Source organism: Stenella coeruleoalba (assembly GCF_951394435.1).
Source record: "Stenella coeruleoalba genome assembly, chromosome: 8".
Lineage (NCBI taxonomy): Eukaryota > Metazoa > Chordata > Mammalia > Artiodactyla > Delphinidae > Stenella > Stenella coeruleoalba.
The window spans coordinates 83,685,847-83,702,986 of record NC_137154.1 but is presented as its reverse complement, the minus strand read 5'-3'; the positions used below and the strand labels follow the sequence as shown (position 1 = coordinate 83,702,986).

The 17,140-nt window shown below is 37.7% G+C and overlaps 1 protein-coding gene across 3 annotated transcripts in view; it reads right to left on the bottom strand.

The window, feature by feature from the left end:
* Positions 1-17,140, bottom strand: part of ELMOD1 (ELMO domain containing 1) — a gene marked incomplete at its 5' end in the record, with an annotated part of 68,981 nt that overhangs the window by 24,536 nt on the left and 27,305 nt on the right. For all 3 annotated transcript variants that reach the window (XM_079929381.1, XM_079929380.1, XM_079929379.1), the window contains one exon: positions 15,829-15,958. In XM_079929381.1, the coding sequence (XP_079785507.1) occupies positions 15,829-15,958 (130 nt within the window). The remainder of the gene's footprint in view (positions 1-15,828; positions 15,959-17,140) is intronic.

Genomic DNA, 17,140 nt, shown 5'->3' with positions numbered 1-17,140 from the left:
TCACAGGTGAATTGTATCAAACATTTAGAGCAGAGCTAACACCTATCCTTCTCAAACTCTTCCAAAATATAGCAGAGGAAGAGCACTCCCAAACTCATTCTATGAGGCCACCATCACCCTGATACCAAAACCAGACAAAGATGTCATAAAGAAAGAAAGCTATGGGCCAATATCACTGATGAACATAGATGCAAAAATTCTCAACAAAATACTAGCAAACAGAATCTAACAGCAGATTAAAAGGATCATACACCATATTCAAGTGGGGTTGATCCCAGGAATGCAAGGATTCTTCAATATATGCAAATCAATCAATGTGACACACCATATTAACAAATTGAAGAATAAAAACTATATCATCCTCTCAATAGATGCTGAAAAAGCTTTTGACAAAATTCAACACCTACTTATGATAAAAACCCTCCAGAAAGTAGCCATAGAAGGAACTTACCTCAACATAATAAAGGCCATATATGACAAACCCACAGCCAACATTGTTCTCAATAGTAAAAAACTGAAAACATTTCCACTAAGATCAGGAACAAGACAAGGTTGCCCACTCTTACCACTATTATTCAACATTGTTTTGGAAGTTTTAGCCACAGCAATCAGAGAAGAAAAAGAAATAAAAGGAATCCAAACCAGAAAAGAAGAAGTAAAGCTGTCACTGTTTGCAGATGACATGATACTATACATAAAGAATCCTAAAGATGCTACCAGAAAACTACTAGAGCTAATCAATGAATTTGGTAAAGTAGCAGGATACAAAATTAATGCACGGAAATCTCTGGCATTCCTATATACTAATGATGAAAAATCTGAAAGTGAAATCAAGAAAACACTCCCATTTACCTTTGCAACAAAAAGAATAAAATATCTAGGAATAAACCTACCTAAGGAGACAAAAGACCTGTATGCAGAAAATTATAAGACACTGATGAAAGAAATTAAAGATGATACAAATAGGTGGAGAGATATACCATGTTCTTGGATTGGAAGAATCAACATTGTGAAAATGACTCTACTACCCAAAGCAATCTATAGATTCAATGCAATCCCTATCAAACTACCACTGGCATTTTTCACAGAACTAGAACAAAAAATTTTGCAATTTGTATGGAAACACAAAAGACCCCGAATAGCCAAAGCAATCTTGAGAACGAAAAAAGGAACTGGAGGAATCAGACTCCCTGACTTCAGACAATACTACAAAGCTACGGTAATCAAGACAGTGTGGTACTGGCACAAAAACAGAAAGATAGACCAATGGAACAGGATAGAAAGCCCAGAGATAAACCCACGCACATATGGACACCTTATCTTTGATAAAGGTGGCAGGAATGTACAGTGGAGAAAGGACAGCCTCTTCAATAAGTGGTGCTGGGAAAACTGGACAGGTACATGTAAAAGTATGAGATTAGGTCACTCCCTAACACCATACACAAAAATAAGCTCAAAATGGATTAAAGACCTAAATGTAAGGCCAGAAACTATCAAACTCTTAGAGGAAAACATAGGCAGAACACTCTATGACATAAATCACAGCAAGATCCTGTTTGACCCACCTCCTAGAGAAATGGAAATAAAAACAAAAATAAACAAATGGGACCTAATGAAACTTCAAAGCTTTTGCACAGCAAAGGAAAACATAAACAAGAACAAAAGACAACCCTCAGAATAGGAGAAAATATTTGCAGATGAAGCAACTGACAAAGAACTAATCTCCAAAAATTACAAGCAGCTCATGCAGCTCAATATCAAAAAAAACAAACAACCCAATCCAAAACGGGGCAGAAGACCTAAAGAGACATTTCTCCAAAGAAGATATACAGATTGCCAACAAACACATGAAAGAATGCTCAACATCATTAATCATTAGAGAATTGCAAATCAAAACTACAATGAGGTACCACCTCACACCAGTCAGAATGGCCATCATCAAAAAAGCTACAAACAATAAATGCTAGAGAAGGTGTGGAGAAAAGGGAACGCTCTTGCACTGTTGGTGGGAATATAAATTGATACAGCCACTATGGAGAATAGTATGGAGGTTCCTTAAAAAACTACAAATAGAACTACCATATGACCCAGCAATCCCAGTACTGGGCATATACCCTGAGAAAACCATAGTTCAAAAAGAGTCATGTACCACAATGTTAATTGCAGCACTATTTATAGTAGCCAGGGCATGAAGCACCTAAGTGTCCATCGACAGATGAATGGATAAAGATGTGGCACATATATACAATGGAATATTACTCAGCCATAAAAGGAAATGAAATTGAGTTATTTGTAGTGAGGCAGAGTCTAGTGACCTAGAGTCTGTCATACAGAATGAAGTAAGTCAGAAAGAGAAAAACAAATACTGTATACTAACACATACATATGGAATCTAAAAAAAAAAGGTCATGAAGAACCTAGGGGCAGGATGGGAATAAAGATGCAGACCTACTAGAGAATGGACCTGAGGATATGGGGAGGGGGAAGCTGGGACAAAGTGAGAGAGTGGAATGGACATATATACACTACCAAATGTAAAATAGATAGTTAGTGGGAAGCAGCTGCATAGCACAGGGAGATCAATTCGGTGCTTTGTGACCACCTAGACGGGTGGGATAGGGAGGGTGGGAGGGAGGGAGACACAAGAGGGAGGAGATATAGGGATATATGTATATGTATAGCTGATTCACTTTGTTATAAAGCAGAAACTAACACACCATTGTAAAAGAATTATACTCCAATAAATTTGTTAAAAAATAAATAAATAAGTAAAGCAAAGTAAAAAAAAAAAAAGAAAAATCAGTCATGTTCATGAATAAACCTCAAAAGTTATTATCATCTTTGTTACCTGAAATAATTTTAATTATGATCAATTATATTTTAATGGACTAATATAAATTCTAAACACTATGCTCTTCACTGCTTAAGAAACTTGTACTTTTTAAACTTTGTATAAAAAGATAGACTTAGTACATATCATTACTTGAGAGAGGGAGAAAGACTGAGACCCACAATTGTATAAACATGCAATTTCAAAACATAAGTTCTTTCTAGTAAATAAAGATGGGCATGTAAACAAATTTACTTTTTAGACTATTAATAATATTTTATATTATATCTTCATTATAGACAGGGACATATATAAAATTTCCTATTACTACTTAAGACATAATTCTTTTTTTCTGAATTTTATTCTTTTATTTTTTTTATACAGCAGGTTCTTATTAGTTATCTATTTTATACATATTAGTGTATATATGTCAATCCCAATCTCCCAAATCATCCTACCACCACCACTCTCTCCCCACACCGCTTTTCCCCCTTTGTGTCCATACGTTTGTTGTCTCCATCTGTGTCTCTATTTCTGTCTTGCAAAACGGTTCATCTGTACCATTTTTCTAGATTCCACATATATGCGTTAATATACGATATTTGTTTTTCTCTTTCTTACTTCACTCTGTATGACAGTCTGTAGAGCCGTCCATGTCTCTACAATGACCCAGTTTTGTTCCTTTTTATGGCTGAGTAATATTATATTGTATACATGCACCACATCTTCTTTATCCATTTGTCTGTTGATGGGCATTTAGCTTGTTTCCATGTCCTGGCTATTGTAAATAGTGCTGCAATGAACACTGGGGTGCATGTCTCTTTTTGAATTATGGTTTTCTCAGGGTACATGCCCAGTAGTGGGATTGCTGGGTCATATGGTAGTTCTATTTTTAGTTTTTTAAGGAACCTCCATACTATTCTCCATAGTGGCTGTATCAATTTACATTCCCACCAACAGTGCAATAGGGTTCCTTTTTCTCCACACCCTCTCCAGCATTTGTTGTTTGTAGATTTTCTGATGATGCCCATTCTAACGGGTGTGTGGTGATACCTCGTTGTAGTTTTGATTTGCATTTCTCTAATAATTAGTGATGTTGAGCATCTTTTCATGTGCCTCTTGGCCATCTGTATGTCTTCTTTGGAGAAATGTCTATTTAGGTCTTCTGCCCATTTTTTGATTGGGTTGTTTGTTTTTTTAATATTGAGCTTCATGACATAATTCATCTTTTAAATTGCTAATTCTACGTTATATGGATTTTAAAGCTTAAACAGGACAGTAATACACAAACATCTTGCGTTATAGTGAACTGTCACATTTGACATAGTATAAAGCAATGTCCAAGACAGGAAATACTAACAAAAAAAAGTTGTAATTCATCAGTTATTTTACGCAGTAATCCAAAATTACTTATTATTCAAATGATACAATATTTTATGTTTTAGCACAATAGGTAAATTCAATCTAAAGGGTGAGAGAAAAGTTTCAGAGGAAAGGAAGTAAATCTATCATGCTTGAAAGCAAAACATTGGTATAAGAAATCTCTTTTTATATTATATGTATAAGAATTTGCCAGTGCTCTGTATTCTTCAAAACAGAAAATGTTTTAATTCATCAGAAGAGTACTAAAAACTGAGAAAAAGTGTCTCCTTTAAAAAATCCTTTGGGAGGGCTTCCCTGGTGGCACAGTGGTTGAGAGTCTGCCTGCCGATGCAGGGACACGGGTTCGTGCCCCGGTCCGGGAAGATCCCACATGCCGAGGAGCGGCTGGGCCCGTGAGCCATGGCCGCTGAGCCTGTGCTTCTGGAGCCTGTGCTCCACAATGGAAGAGGCCACAACAGTGAGAGGCCTGCGTACCGAAAAAAAAAAAATCCTTTGGGCACTGATTTGGTTACTGCCACAATGAAAACAGAACAAAACAAAAGGAAACAGATTGCAAAGCTCATCAAATTCACCTAAACGATTGGAAGTAATCTCAGGGCCCTACACAGTTTAAAAATATCTTGTCTCAGGCTTCCCTGGTGGCACAGTGGTTGAGAGTCTGCCTGCCCATGCAGGGGACACGGGTTCGTGCCCCGGTCCGGGAAGATCCCACATGCTGCGGAGCAGCTGGGCCTGTGAGCCATGACCGCTGAGCCTGCGCGTCCGGAGCCTGTGCTCCGCAACGGGAGAGACCACAACAGTGACAGGCCTGCGTCCCAAAAGAAAAAAAAAAAAAGAAAAAAAATATATATCTGGTCTCATCAAGCGAGTGGAGTAAAATGGCAACAGCAAGCATTTCATTTCCATAACTAAGTTATAAACCTCTTTCATTCAGGGAATACTTTGGGAGAGTAAAAGCTTTGAATAATAAAATATTTCAAAAATAAATTACAAAAAAGAAATTCTATTTTAATAATTTCATGTACCACAACAAACTAGATTAATGGCTAAAAAGTGTTCTTAATAAGTTCTTAATACTGTCTGCTTTAATACGGGTCACTTTCATGGAAAATGAAAGTCGCTTATGCTAAACCACTTATATGAAATACTACCAAGTATTACATTTCCTGTAAGAATTCTTGAGTTACCTGATTCTCTTCTGATAGATAAGTTCTTCCTTGAAAAATAAAGGGAGGAGGGAGGGTAGCTCTGAAAGGTAAGGTCATTTCTTGTACCTAAGAAGCTGACTGGAAATCTGAACTAAGGTGGTGGGCCTCTGGTGGGGGGATCTGAGGAGTCTAGCCATCTAAAGCTGTACTACTAGGAATAGAGTTATTACAAAGCCACCTGCCAAGTGCAGGAGATGAGAGCTAGGAAGGGTGATTCCCAAGGCAGGTGACAAGCTACAGATGTGGAGGCTGCACACTGAGTCAGTCCATCATTCATGGCCTGTACTCTGTTTAATTCTCTTCTCTTTGCATTCAGTCTTTATCTCAAGCTTATTTGAACACTTCTGCCCTGTCTCAGGTCTGCTACAGAACAGAAAGAGCAAGGGCATTTGTCCACCCATTCATTATAGGAGAAGCAGCTCTACCCATCAGGAGATCTTTTAATTCTGGATTATATTTTTTTCTATTAAGTACATGAATCCACATAAATTTTTACCTTTACTATTAATTTGGTTAGAAAATATTTAATAGAAATGTCCATTTGAATAACTCATATGGACAGTGCTACATGAATGTAAAGTGATGTAATCAATTTTATCCCAGCCTATGTTTAAATGACCATAAAATCCAGGTTTCTTTTTCATAGTTTGTAAGTAAAAACACTGATAGTGGTCTCCTATGTTTATATAGATGAAAGCAATTAAACAATATGGCAATATATCACCCAAGCCTCTAAACCAGCAAACTTTGCCTATAAAGGGCTAGATAGTAAATACTCTAGGCTTTGTAGGCCATAAGGTCACTGACACAACTACTTAATTTTGCCAATGGAGTACAAAAGCAGCCAAAGACAACATATAAATGAATGAGCGTGGATGTGTTCCTATAAAACCTTACTTAGAAAAATGGATGGCAGGTCAGATTTGACCTACAGGCATTAATTTGCTTACCCTAGCTCTAAACAATTTTATGAAGTAGATAACAAGGGTATAATTACCCATTTTAAAGATGAAGAAGCCTAAGCTCAAGAAGTTAAATACAAACCATGGGCCAGCCTCTGGAAATACAAATGTGAACAAGACATAGTTTTTCCCTCAAGAGATAGTGTAGTGCAGGAATTAAGAGCCCTTTCTAACTATGTGAAAAATGAGGATAATACCAATATCTCACTACAAGGTTATTGTGACAATTAAATGAAATAATGCTATAAAACACTTACTTTAACAATTGGCACATACTAAACACTCAATGAATGTGTTATTATTATTGATTTTATTATCAGATGTGGAATTTGAATTAACCAAAGAAGAGAATAAAGATCCCACTCCTGAATTTGCTAGAGAAGATTTCAAAACTCAATGAATAGCAATTTTAAAAAAAGAGCCAGATTCTACTCTGAGAATAATGGGTAACAGGGAACCACATGAGCAAATATCTGGGCATATAGGATGGCATGGGTCATGGTGAATGACAGAGCGTGGAGGAAACAGGCTATACATAATGGGATAGAGGAGAAATAGCTTAAAGAAATAAACTGGAAAGGGTCCAAAATACATGCTAAGATGCATGGGTTTTCTACGATCAGACATAGAGAACCTGAAGTTTGTAACCTAGAGAATAACATGACTAGATAATCCCTTCGGTGGTACTTTAGAAGACGGAAGGGAGGAGGCTAATGGTTAGTGGCAGAATTAAAAGGCTATTTTAATACTTCAGGTTGGAGATGATGGCTAGAATAAGGCAGTGGGAACAGAAAACATTTGAGAGGTATTTTGGAGAAGCTCTATGGATAAGATTTAGTGATTTTTGTAGATGCAGAGTACCTCCCCAATTAGACTGCAAGCCACTTGAGGGTAGAAAAGATGCCTTTCCTCAAAGTGCCTATTGTAGGGGTGAACAGTCCTGGCTTTATAATATACTAGCTGTGTGACTCAGAGCCTGGACTACAATGCTTGTAATTTGCTTATCTCTAAAGTAAACATAACCAAGGTTGGCCAAGATGGCGGAGTAGAAAGACTTTCATCTCACCTCCTCTTACAGGCACACCAAAATCACAACTATCTGCAGAACAACCATCGATGAAAAGGATCAAAAACAACCAGAAAAGATCTTCTACAACTAAAGATAAACAGAAGGAACAACAAAAAGATGGTAAGTGTGTGGAGTTGCAATATAGTCAAGTCCCATACCTGAGGTGGGTGATCCACAAATGGGAGAATAATTACAAATACAGAGGTTCTCTCAATGGAGTGAGAGGTCCAAGCCCCACATCAGACTCCCTAGCCTGGGGGTCCTGCCCTAGGAAGATGAGCCCCCAGAGCATTGACTTTGAAGGCCAGTGGGTCTTTCTTTCTGAAGTCCCAAGGGGCTGGGGGAAATAGAGACTTCACTCTTAAAAGGCACACACAAAATCTCACATGCTGCAGGATCCAGGGAAGAAGCAGTAATTTGATAGGCGCCTGCTGATCTTGGAGAGTCTCCCAGAGAGGCAGGAGGCAACTGCAGCTCACCCTGAGAACATAGACATTTATGGCTGCTATTTTGGGGAGTTCATTCTACCACATGGACAATGGTGCTGGCAAGCACCGTTGTAGAATCCTCCCTCTAGCTAATTAAACCCAGGAAAAAGCCTTTCCCTGGCCAAACAGTCTGTAGGCACCAGCACTGGGGTACCTCAGGCCAAGGAACTGACTGGATGGAGACAGAGCCCCACCCACCAGCAGATAGGCTGCCTTAAGACATCCTAAACCAGCAGCTGCTTCTGGATATGGTCATGCCCACCAGACAGCCAAGGATCCAGCTCCACCAACCACTGGGCAGGCACCAGTCCAAGAATCACCTGGGCCCCGGCCCTGCTCTCCAGGGTATCTGCTCTAGCTTCCAGAGAAGTCTCACCCACCAGGGGGCAGACAACAGTCACAAGAAAACCACAGTTCCTCAGCCTGCGTACCTGGCCTGCCTACCAGTAGGCCAGGGCCCACACTGGGGTCAGCTATGAGAAGGCCAATATAAGCTTCAGGATGCCCCAGACCCTGCACCCAACTGTATCAGGAACTGGCCCCATCCACCAGCAATCTGACACCAGCTCTGGGACCCCTGCGCCCTGCAACCAGACTCTTGGAACTTGACTCCACTCAGCAGTGTGCCAGGACTAGCCTCAGGGCCACCCAGGATTTTGTAGCCAGCTGCCTTCTGAACTAGTCCCACCAACCAGCAGCCAACAGCCCCCACACAAGGCAGAGTCTGGTAACCAACCAGATCATTGGCCAACCAAGCCTAACAGATTGCCCACATAGTCAGCCCACCACAACAGAAAGACCCATGCAGTCCTCATAGGGGGAACCCCTAGAGCATATATAGCTCAGGTAAAGAGGGGAAGTTTGCTGCTGGGATACATAGGACATCTCCTACAAAAAGCCACGACTCCAAGGTTGGGAAATGTAACCTACCATATTCATAAAAATAAAAACACCAACAAAGTCACAATGAGGTGACAAAGGAACATGTTCCAAATGAAGGAACAAGATATAGCTCCAGAAGAAGAAATAAGTGAAGTGGAAATAGCCAATCTACTTGAGAAGGTATGCAGGGTAGTGATTATAAAGATGATCAAAGAACTTGGGAGAAGAATGGCTGCACACAGCAAGAAGTTAGTTTTTAACAGAGAGTTAGGAAATATAAAGAAAAACTAGAGGTGAAGAATATAGTAGTTGAAATGAAAAATACACTATAAGGAATAAACAGCAGACTAAATGATACAGAGGAATGGATCAGTGAGCTGGAATACAGAGTGTGTAAATCATTGATGTTGAAAAGACAAAAAAAAAGCATGAAAAGAAATGAGGACAGTTTAATAAGAACCTCTGGGACCACATCAAGCACAAGTGCATATATATAATATATAAAATATAAAAACCTCATGTTAACCACTAATATTTGCATTATAGGGGTCCCAGAAGGAGAACAGAGAGAGAAAGGGGCTGGCTGAGGACATAGTTGAAGACATAATAGATGAAAACTTCCCTAACCTGGGAAAGGAAACAGTCACCCAAGTTCAGGAAGCACAGAGAGTTCCATACAGGATTAAATATTAAAAGCAGCAGGGGAAAAGCAACACATTACATACAAGGGAACTCCCATAAGTCTGTCAGCTGATGTTTCAGCAGTAACTCTGCAGGCCAGAAGGGACTGGCATGATATATTTAAAGTAATGAAAGGGACGAACCTGTAACCAAGAATACTGTATCTGGCAAGGCTCTCATTCAGATTTGATGGAGAAATCAAAAGGTTTATAGACAAGGAAAAGCTAAAAGAGTTCAGCAGCATCAAACCAGCTTTGCAAGAAATGTTAAAAGGACTTCTGTAAGTGAAAAAGAAAGGGTTACAACTAGAAACATGAAAATTACAAGAGGAAAAAGCTCATTGGTAAAGGCAAATGTACAGTAATGATAGGAAATCATCTACACACAAAGATAGTGGGAAGGTTAAAAGGCAAAAGTAGTAAAATCATCTACATCCACAATAAGCAGTTAAGGGATACAAAAACAATTAGATGTAAAATATGATTTCAAAAACAGTAATCATGAGGGGAGGAGAGTACAAATGCAGGGTTGTTAAAATGCATTTGAAATTAAGAGATCAGCAACTTAAAACAATCAAGTGCATATATATAATACATAAAATATAAAAACCTCATGGTAACCACAAACCAAAACTCTATAATAGATACACACAAAAAAGAAAAAGGAATCGAAACATAACACTAAAAATAGTCATCAAATCACAAAAGAAGAGATCAAGAAGAAAGGACCAAAAAAGAACTACAAAACAAACCCCCAAACAATTAACAAAATGGCAAAAAGAACACACCTATCAACAATTATTTTAAATGTAAATGGAATAAATGCTCTAATCAAAATATATAGAATGGCTGAATAGGTACAAAAACAAGACCTGTATATATATTGCCTACAAGAGACTCACTTCAGATCTAAAGACACACACAGACTGAAAGTGAGTGGTGGAAAAAGGTATTCCATGCAAATGGAAATCAAAAGAAAGCTGGGGTAGCAATACTTATATCAGACAAAATAGGCTTTAAAATACTGGTATAGGATACAAGGAAGGACATTACATAATGATCAAGAGATGAATCCAAGAATGAGATATAACAACTGTAAATATATTTGCACCCAACATAAGAGCACCTAGATACATAAAGTAAATATTAACAATGTAAAGGGAGAAATTGACAGTAACACAATAATAATAAGGGACTTTAACACCCCATTTACATCAATGGACAGATCCCAGACAGAAAATCAATAAGGATACACTGGACTTAAAAGACACATTAGACACATGGACTTTATATATATGCATATATATATATATATATATATGTATATATATATCCATATATGTGTGTGTATGTGTATACACACACACCACACACACACACACACACACACACACACACACACACACACACACAATGCATTCCATCCAAAAGCAGCAGAATACACATTCTTTTTGAGTGCACGTGGAACATTCTCTAGGATAGATCACATGCTGGGCACAAAACAAGCCCCAGTAATTTCAGGAAATTGAAATCATATCAAGCATCTTTTCCAACCACAATGCTATGAGACTAGAAATCAACTACAAGAAAAAAACTGCAAAAAACACAAACACATGGAGGCTAAACAATATGCTACTGAAAACCAATGGATCACTGAAGAAATAAAGGAGGAAATTAAAAAGTACCTGGAGACAAATGAAAATGAAAACCCAATGAACCAAAATCTACAGGAAAAGCAGTTCTAAGAGGAAAGTTTATAGCAATACAAGTTTACCTCAGGAAACAAGAAAAATCTTAAATAAACAACCTTACACCAAAAGAACTAGAGAAAGAACAAATAAAACCCAAAGTTAGTAGAAGGGAAGAAAAATTATGATGATCAGAGCAGAAATAAATGAAATAGAGTCTAAAGAAACAATAGAAAAGATCAATTAAACTAAGAGCTGGATTTTTGAAAAGATAAACAAATAGATAAACCTTTAGCCAGATTCACCAAGAAAAAAAGAGAAGGGCCCCAAATCAATAAAATCAGAAATGAAATAGGAGTAATTAAAACTGACATCACAGAAATATACAGAATCATAAGAGACTACTATGAATAACTGTATGGCAATAAAATGAACAACCTAGAAGAAATGGACAAATTCCTAGAAATGTACAATCTCCCAGGACTGAATGAGGAAGAAATAGAAAATGTGAACAGATCAATTGCCAGTAATGAAATTGAATCAGTAATAAAAAAAAAACTCTCAACAAACATAAGTCCAGCACCAGCAGTCTTCCAAGGCAATAGAAGTAAAAGCAAAAATAAATAAATGGGGATAATCAAACTTATAAGCTTTGCCCAAAAATGGAAAACATAAACAAAATGAAGAGACAACCTATGTACTGGGAGAAAATATTTTCAAACAATGTGACCAACAAGGGCTCAATTTCCAAAATATACAAACAGCTCATACAACTCAATGACAAAACAACAAACAACCCAACCAAAGAATGGGCAGAAGATCTAAACAGACATTTCTCCAAGGAAGACATACAGATGGGCAATAGGCACATGAAAAGATGCTCAACATCGTTAATTACTAGAGAAATGCAAATCAAAACTACAATGAGGTATCACCTTACACCAGTCAGAATGGCCATCATTAAAACGTTTACAAATAACAAATGCTGGAGAGGGTGTGGAGGAAAGGGAACCCTCTTACACCGTTGCTGGGAACGTAAACGGGTGCAGCCACCTTGGAAAACAGTGCAGAGGTTCCTCAAAAAACTAAAAATAGAGTTGTTATAGGATCCAGTAATCCCACTCCTGGGCATATATCTGGACAAAACTATAATTCAAAAAGATACATGAACCCCGATGTTCATAGCAGCAATATTTACAACAGCCAAGATACAGAAGCAACCTAAGTGTCCATTGACAGATGAGTGGATAAAGACAGAATACAGCTCAGCCATAAAAAAGAATGAAATAATGCCATTTGCAGCAACATGGATGCACCTAGAGATTATCATACTAAGTGAAGTAAGTCAGACAGAGAAAGACAAATACCATATGATATCACTTATATGTGGAATCTAAAATATGACACAAATGAACTTATTTATAAAACAGAAACAGACTCACAGACATAGAGAACAGATTGTGGTAGGGGAGGGATTGATTGGGAGTTTGGGATTAGCAGATGCAAACTATCATATATGGAATGGATAAACAAGTTCCTACTGCTATATTAAATACGCTGTAATAAACCACAATGGAAAAGAATATATATATACGTGAGTGTGTGTGTATACATATATATATGAAACTGAATCACTTTGCTGTATACCAGAAACTAACACAACATTGTAAATCAACTATACTTCAATAAAAATAAAACTTAAAAAAAAAACCCGATTAAAAAATAGGGAGAAGACCTGAATAGATATTTTTCCTAAGAGGACATAAATTTGGCCAACAGGCACTGAAAAGATGCTCAACATCATTAATCATCAGAGAAATGCAAGTCAAAACCACAATGAAATATCACCTCATGCCTGTCAAAATGGCTATCATCAGAAAGACCACAAATAATAAATGTTGATGAGGATGTGGAGAAAAGGGAGCCCTTGTACACTGTTGGTAGTAATATAAATTGGTGCAGTCACTGTGGAGAATAGTATGGCAGCTTCAGAAAACTAAAAATAAAGCTACTATATGACCCAGCAATTCCACTCCTGGGTATATATTTGAAAAAATTGAAAACACTACTTTGAAAGGATACATGCACCCCAATGTTCATAGCAGCATTATATGGAAGCAACCTAAGTGTCCATCAGCAGATAAATGGATAAATAATATGTGGTTATAGGGACTTCCCTGGTGGTGCAGTGGTTAAGAATCTGCCTGCCAATGCAGGGGACAAGGGTTCAAGCCCTGGTCAGGGAAGATCCCACATGCTGCGGAGCACCTAAGCTCGTGTGCCACAGCTACTGAACCTGTGCTCTAGAGCCCACGAGCCACAACTACTGAGCCTGTGTGCCACAACTACTAAAGCTCACATGCCTAGAGCCCATGCCCCACAACAAGAGAAGCCACCCACAATGAGACACCCACACACTACAATGAAGAGTAGCCCCTGCTCGCCACAACTAGAGAAACCCCGCACGCAGCAACGAAGACCCAATGCAGCCAAAAATAAATAAATAAATTTATTTTTTAAAAAAAGAATATGTGGTGTATATATATAATGGTGGTATATATATTCAGCCCTACAAAGAATAAAATTTTGCCATTTGCAGCAACATGGATGGACTTGGAGGTACTATGCTAAGTGAAATAAGTCAGACAGATAAAGACAAATACTGCATGATATCACTTATATATGGAACCTAAAAAAATAAAACAAACTAGTAAATAAAACCAAAAAAAATAGACCCACAGATATAGAGAACAAACTAGTGGTTACCAATTGGGAGAGGGAAGCATGGAGGGTCAAGACAGGGGTAGGGGATTAAGAGGTACAAACAACTATGTATAAAATAAGCTACAAGGATATTTTGTACAGCACAGAAAATATATCCAATATTTTATAAGTATAAATGGAGTATAACCTTTAAAAATTATGAATCACTATGCTGTATAACCTGAAATATACAATATTGTACACCATCTGTACCTCAATAAAAATGTTTTTTAAATAAAGTTAATGATGAAAAAAATAATAACTGTCATCTTGCCTACCTCTTATAGCTGTGACTATAAAAAATAATACCTACATACTCAAATTGTGACCACAGGTAAAAGTCATATCTTAAAAGTTCTTGACCTGTATCTAATGACTTCAATAAGTCATGCATTCAATCATATTTGTTGAAAACCTATGTGCCAGCACACATACAACAGATCAACTAAGATGACATATAGCAGGTACCCAAATGTCATTGATTCAGAGGGCATTTCAGCCATTTTAATGAATTGTTCCGGAGCTGTGGCCAGTCTGTTAATTATAACACCTCTTTTCTCTTTATATCACCTCTTATTTCCCACCTTGAGTTCGTTTTATTAAACTTGACTATCTCTATCAGAACATAAAGAAAAAAGCAATCAAAGAGATGAAGCTCAGCCAGTAGGTTGGCTAAAATTAAGCAGAGGAGCAAGGGAAGAAGAAACCATTGGTAAGAATGAGGCCTCTTTTTTTTTTTTTTTTTTTTGCGGTACGCAGGCCTCTTACCATTGCAGAGCACAGGCTCCGGATGCGCAGGCTCAGCGGCCATGGCTCACGGGCCCAGCCGCTCCGCGTCACTTGGGATCTTCCCAGACCGGGGCACGAACCCGTGTGACTTGCATCGGCAGGCGGACTCTCAACCACGGTGCCACCAGGGAAGCCCAGGCCTCTTTAATTTTAATGATTGACATCAGGTCTAGCACTAATTAGTAGAGACAACTGAATCATCTGCTTAAGTACCTACATACACAAAAATACACACTCCACACAAAAACGCAACAGGATACATTTTTTAAATGGCAGCTTCTATTTACATCTTTCAATAAAATAAAGTTAAGGCAACTAAACAAATGTATTCCTCCAATTTCATTACTGCCTTTTTGAATTCTAGGAAAGGACAAAGAAGCACTCCATCCTAAAAAGCATCTATTTTCAGAAATGAATTTATAAAACATTTCAGATTAGTAGTTCTAAAGGTTTGTCTTAATTTTTTAAAGTTTTATTGATGTGTCATAATACACTATCGGATCAGATAAGATTTTTAAGGTTTTGTTTGACAGCCAAGAAGGAGTATTTATAACTGCATATTATTCTTCAAGCAACTCTAATACACCATATGTAAACCTTTATTTACTCTTCTAATACTTAAGTTACATGAATAAATAATCAGCATTAAGATCTTGGGTAATTTCCCCAGGGAGCTATTGTGGAAGCAGAAACCAACTTCATCTTCTTTGATGTCTATTAAAAGTCGTAAATGGAAATCCTAGGTCACTCTTTGACAAATTCTATTTCTCCTATTGGCTTTCAACACAGTTAAACAACCTAAACTTGAGCCAAATGTGAGAGGCCATAGAAATCACCTCTGATGCTTTCTCAGATTCCAAATGAAAATTGGCTTTATATTTAACTTCTCACGTGAATTTTCTATTGAAAAATTTACCTCCAACATCTGAACCAGCAAGAAAATGTAGGCTTTACCAATTAGTTCAGTGTCCATGTCGTATTCACCTTTGTGCCCCGCCATGTCCAGAGCAGTGCCTAGCACACAGCAGGAGCTTGGCAAACATTAGCTGACCTAAGTGAAGAACTGAAATGTGTTCAAGGACTAACCTTCAAAAGCATTTCTTCATGTTGGGGATTATCAGAGTCATAGGGCTCTCTGCGCAGTTTTTCCACATCCGCAATAAGGTTTCTGTACCCAACAATTTGCAGAAGGCAAGCTTGAAGAGAGATTCCCAGCCTAACATGTTAAAAAATAGAAGAAACACACATGAGGGAAAAAAAACCACATTCTCTGGCATTTGTTCACTTGATGTATGTACAATAGGACTTTTCATATTTATATAATATTTGGAAATTGCTCAAATAGGATTTTTCTAATAGAAGCACAATTTTTAACTGAAGCTCCACATGGACAGCTGTGGAACTTGGCTAAAATTTACCTCTCACTCCAGCCTTTTCAAGGCAAATTGCAATAATATGGCTTAAAAACAAGGGAGCTCTTTATGCAAGTGACTTGAAAGATGTAGAAAATATAGGTGATCATGGTTTCTTAGGGATCATTTAGCTCCCCTAGGTAGATATATCAGAAACACTTCAGAAGGGTGTGTGTGGGGAGGTGTCAGTGAGAGAGAGATAAATAGCCCTCAGGGGCTTAGGGGTAAGAAAAATTTTGAAACAAATAAAAACCACAACAATAAAAATACCTCTGCTTGCAGAGCACCCCTGACAGATAAGGCAAGGCCAAGAGAAAGAACTCAGTACTTTACAAAATTTCCCATTCTATTCTGACTGCTCTACTTGTCTGAATGCCTATTCTTATGCTGAAACAAAATCTGCTTTCTTTATTACCAAGTGGTTCAAACACTGTTCTCAGAGCAAATTCATTTCCACTTTTCCCTACCATGCCTATTCATTTTAAGACAGGAAGAATTCTTTCTTCTAGTCTCATCTCCAGGGTTAAAAACAAATAAATAACAAACAAAAAAACTCCCCTCTTCCTTCAATTCCTTCTCATGGGACATGGTTTTCAGATGTTTTACTATCTTGCTCAGTCTTCTTGAATGCACAGTTTGTATGATTAACAGTCCCCTTAAAATGTATCATTGGAACAAAAAAGAATCTGGCAAGCATGACATAGAGAGGATCATTACTTCCTGTGATCTGAATGCTGTTTTTCTCTCCTACAACACAGAAAGTAAAATAGGGTCTCTTTAAGCAGTCACATAACATTACAAGTTTATTAAACAGGTGGCTAAATAATCACCAAGATCCTTTTTTCCTATAAACTACTGTTACATAAATTATCTTCCTGTACTCATTTGATGGCATTTTTTAATCTAAAGGTAGTACTTCATGGTTATTTTTTCCTGCTAATTTTATAGTTATTCACTTTTGTGATTCAACAATAGCAATTGCATAT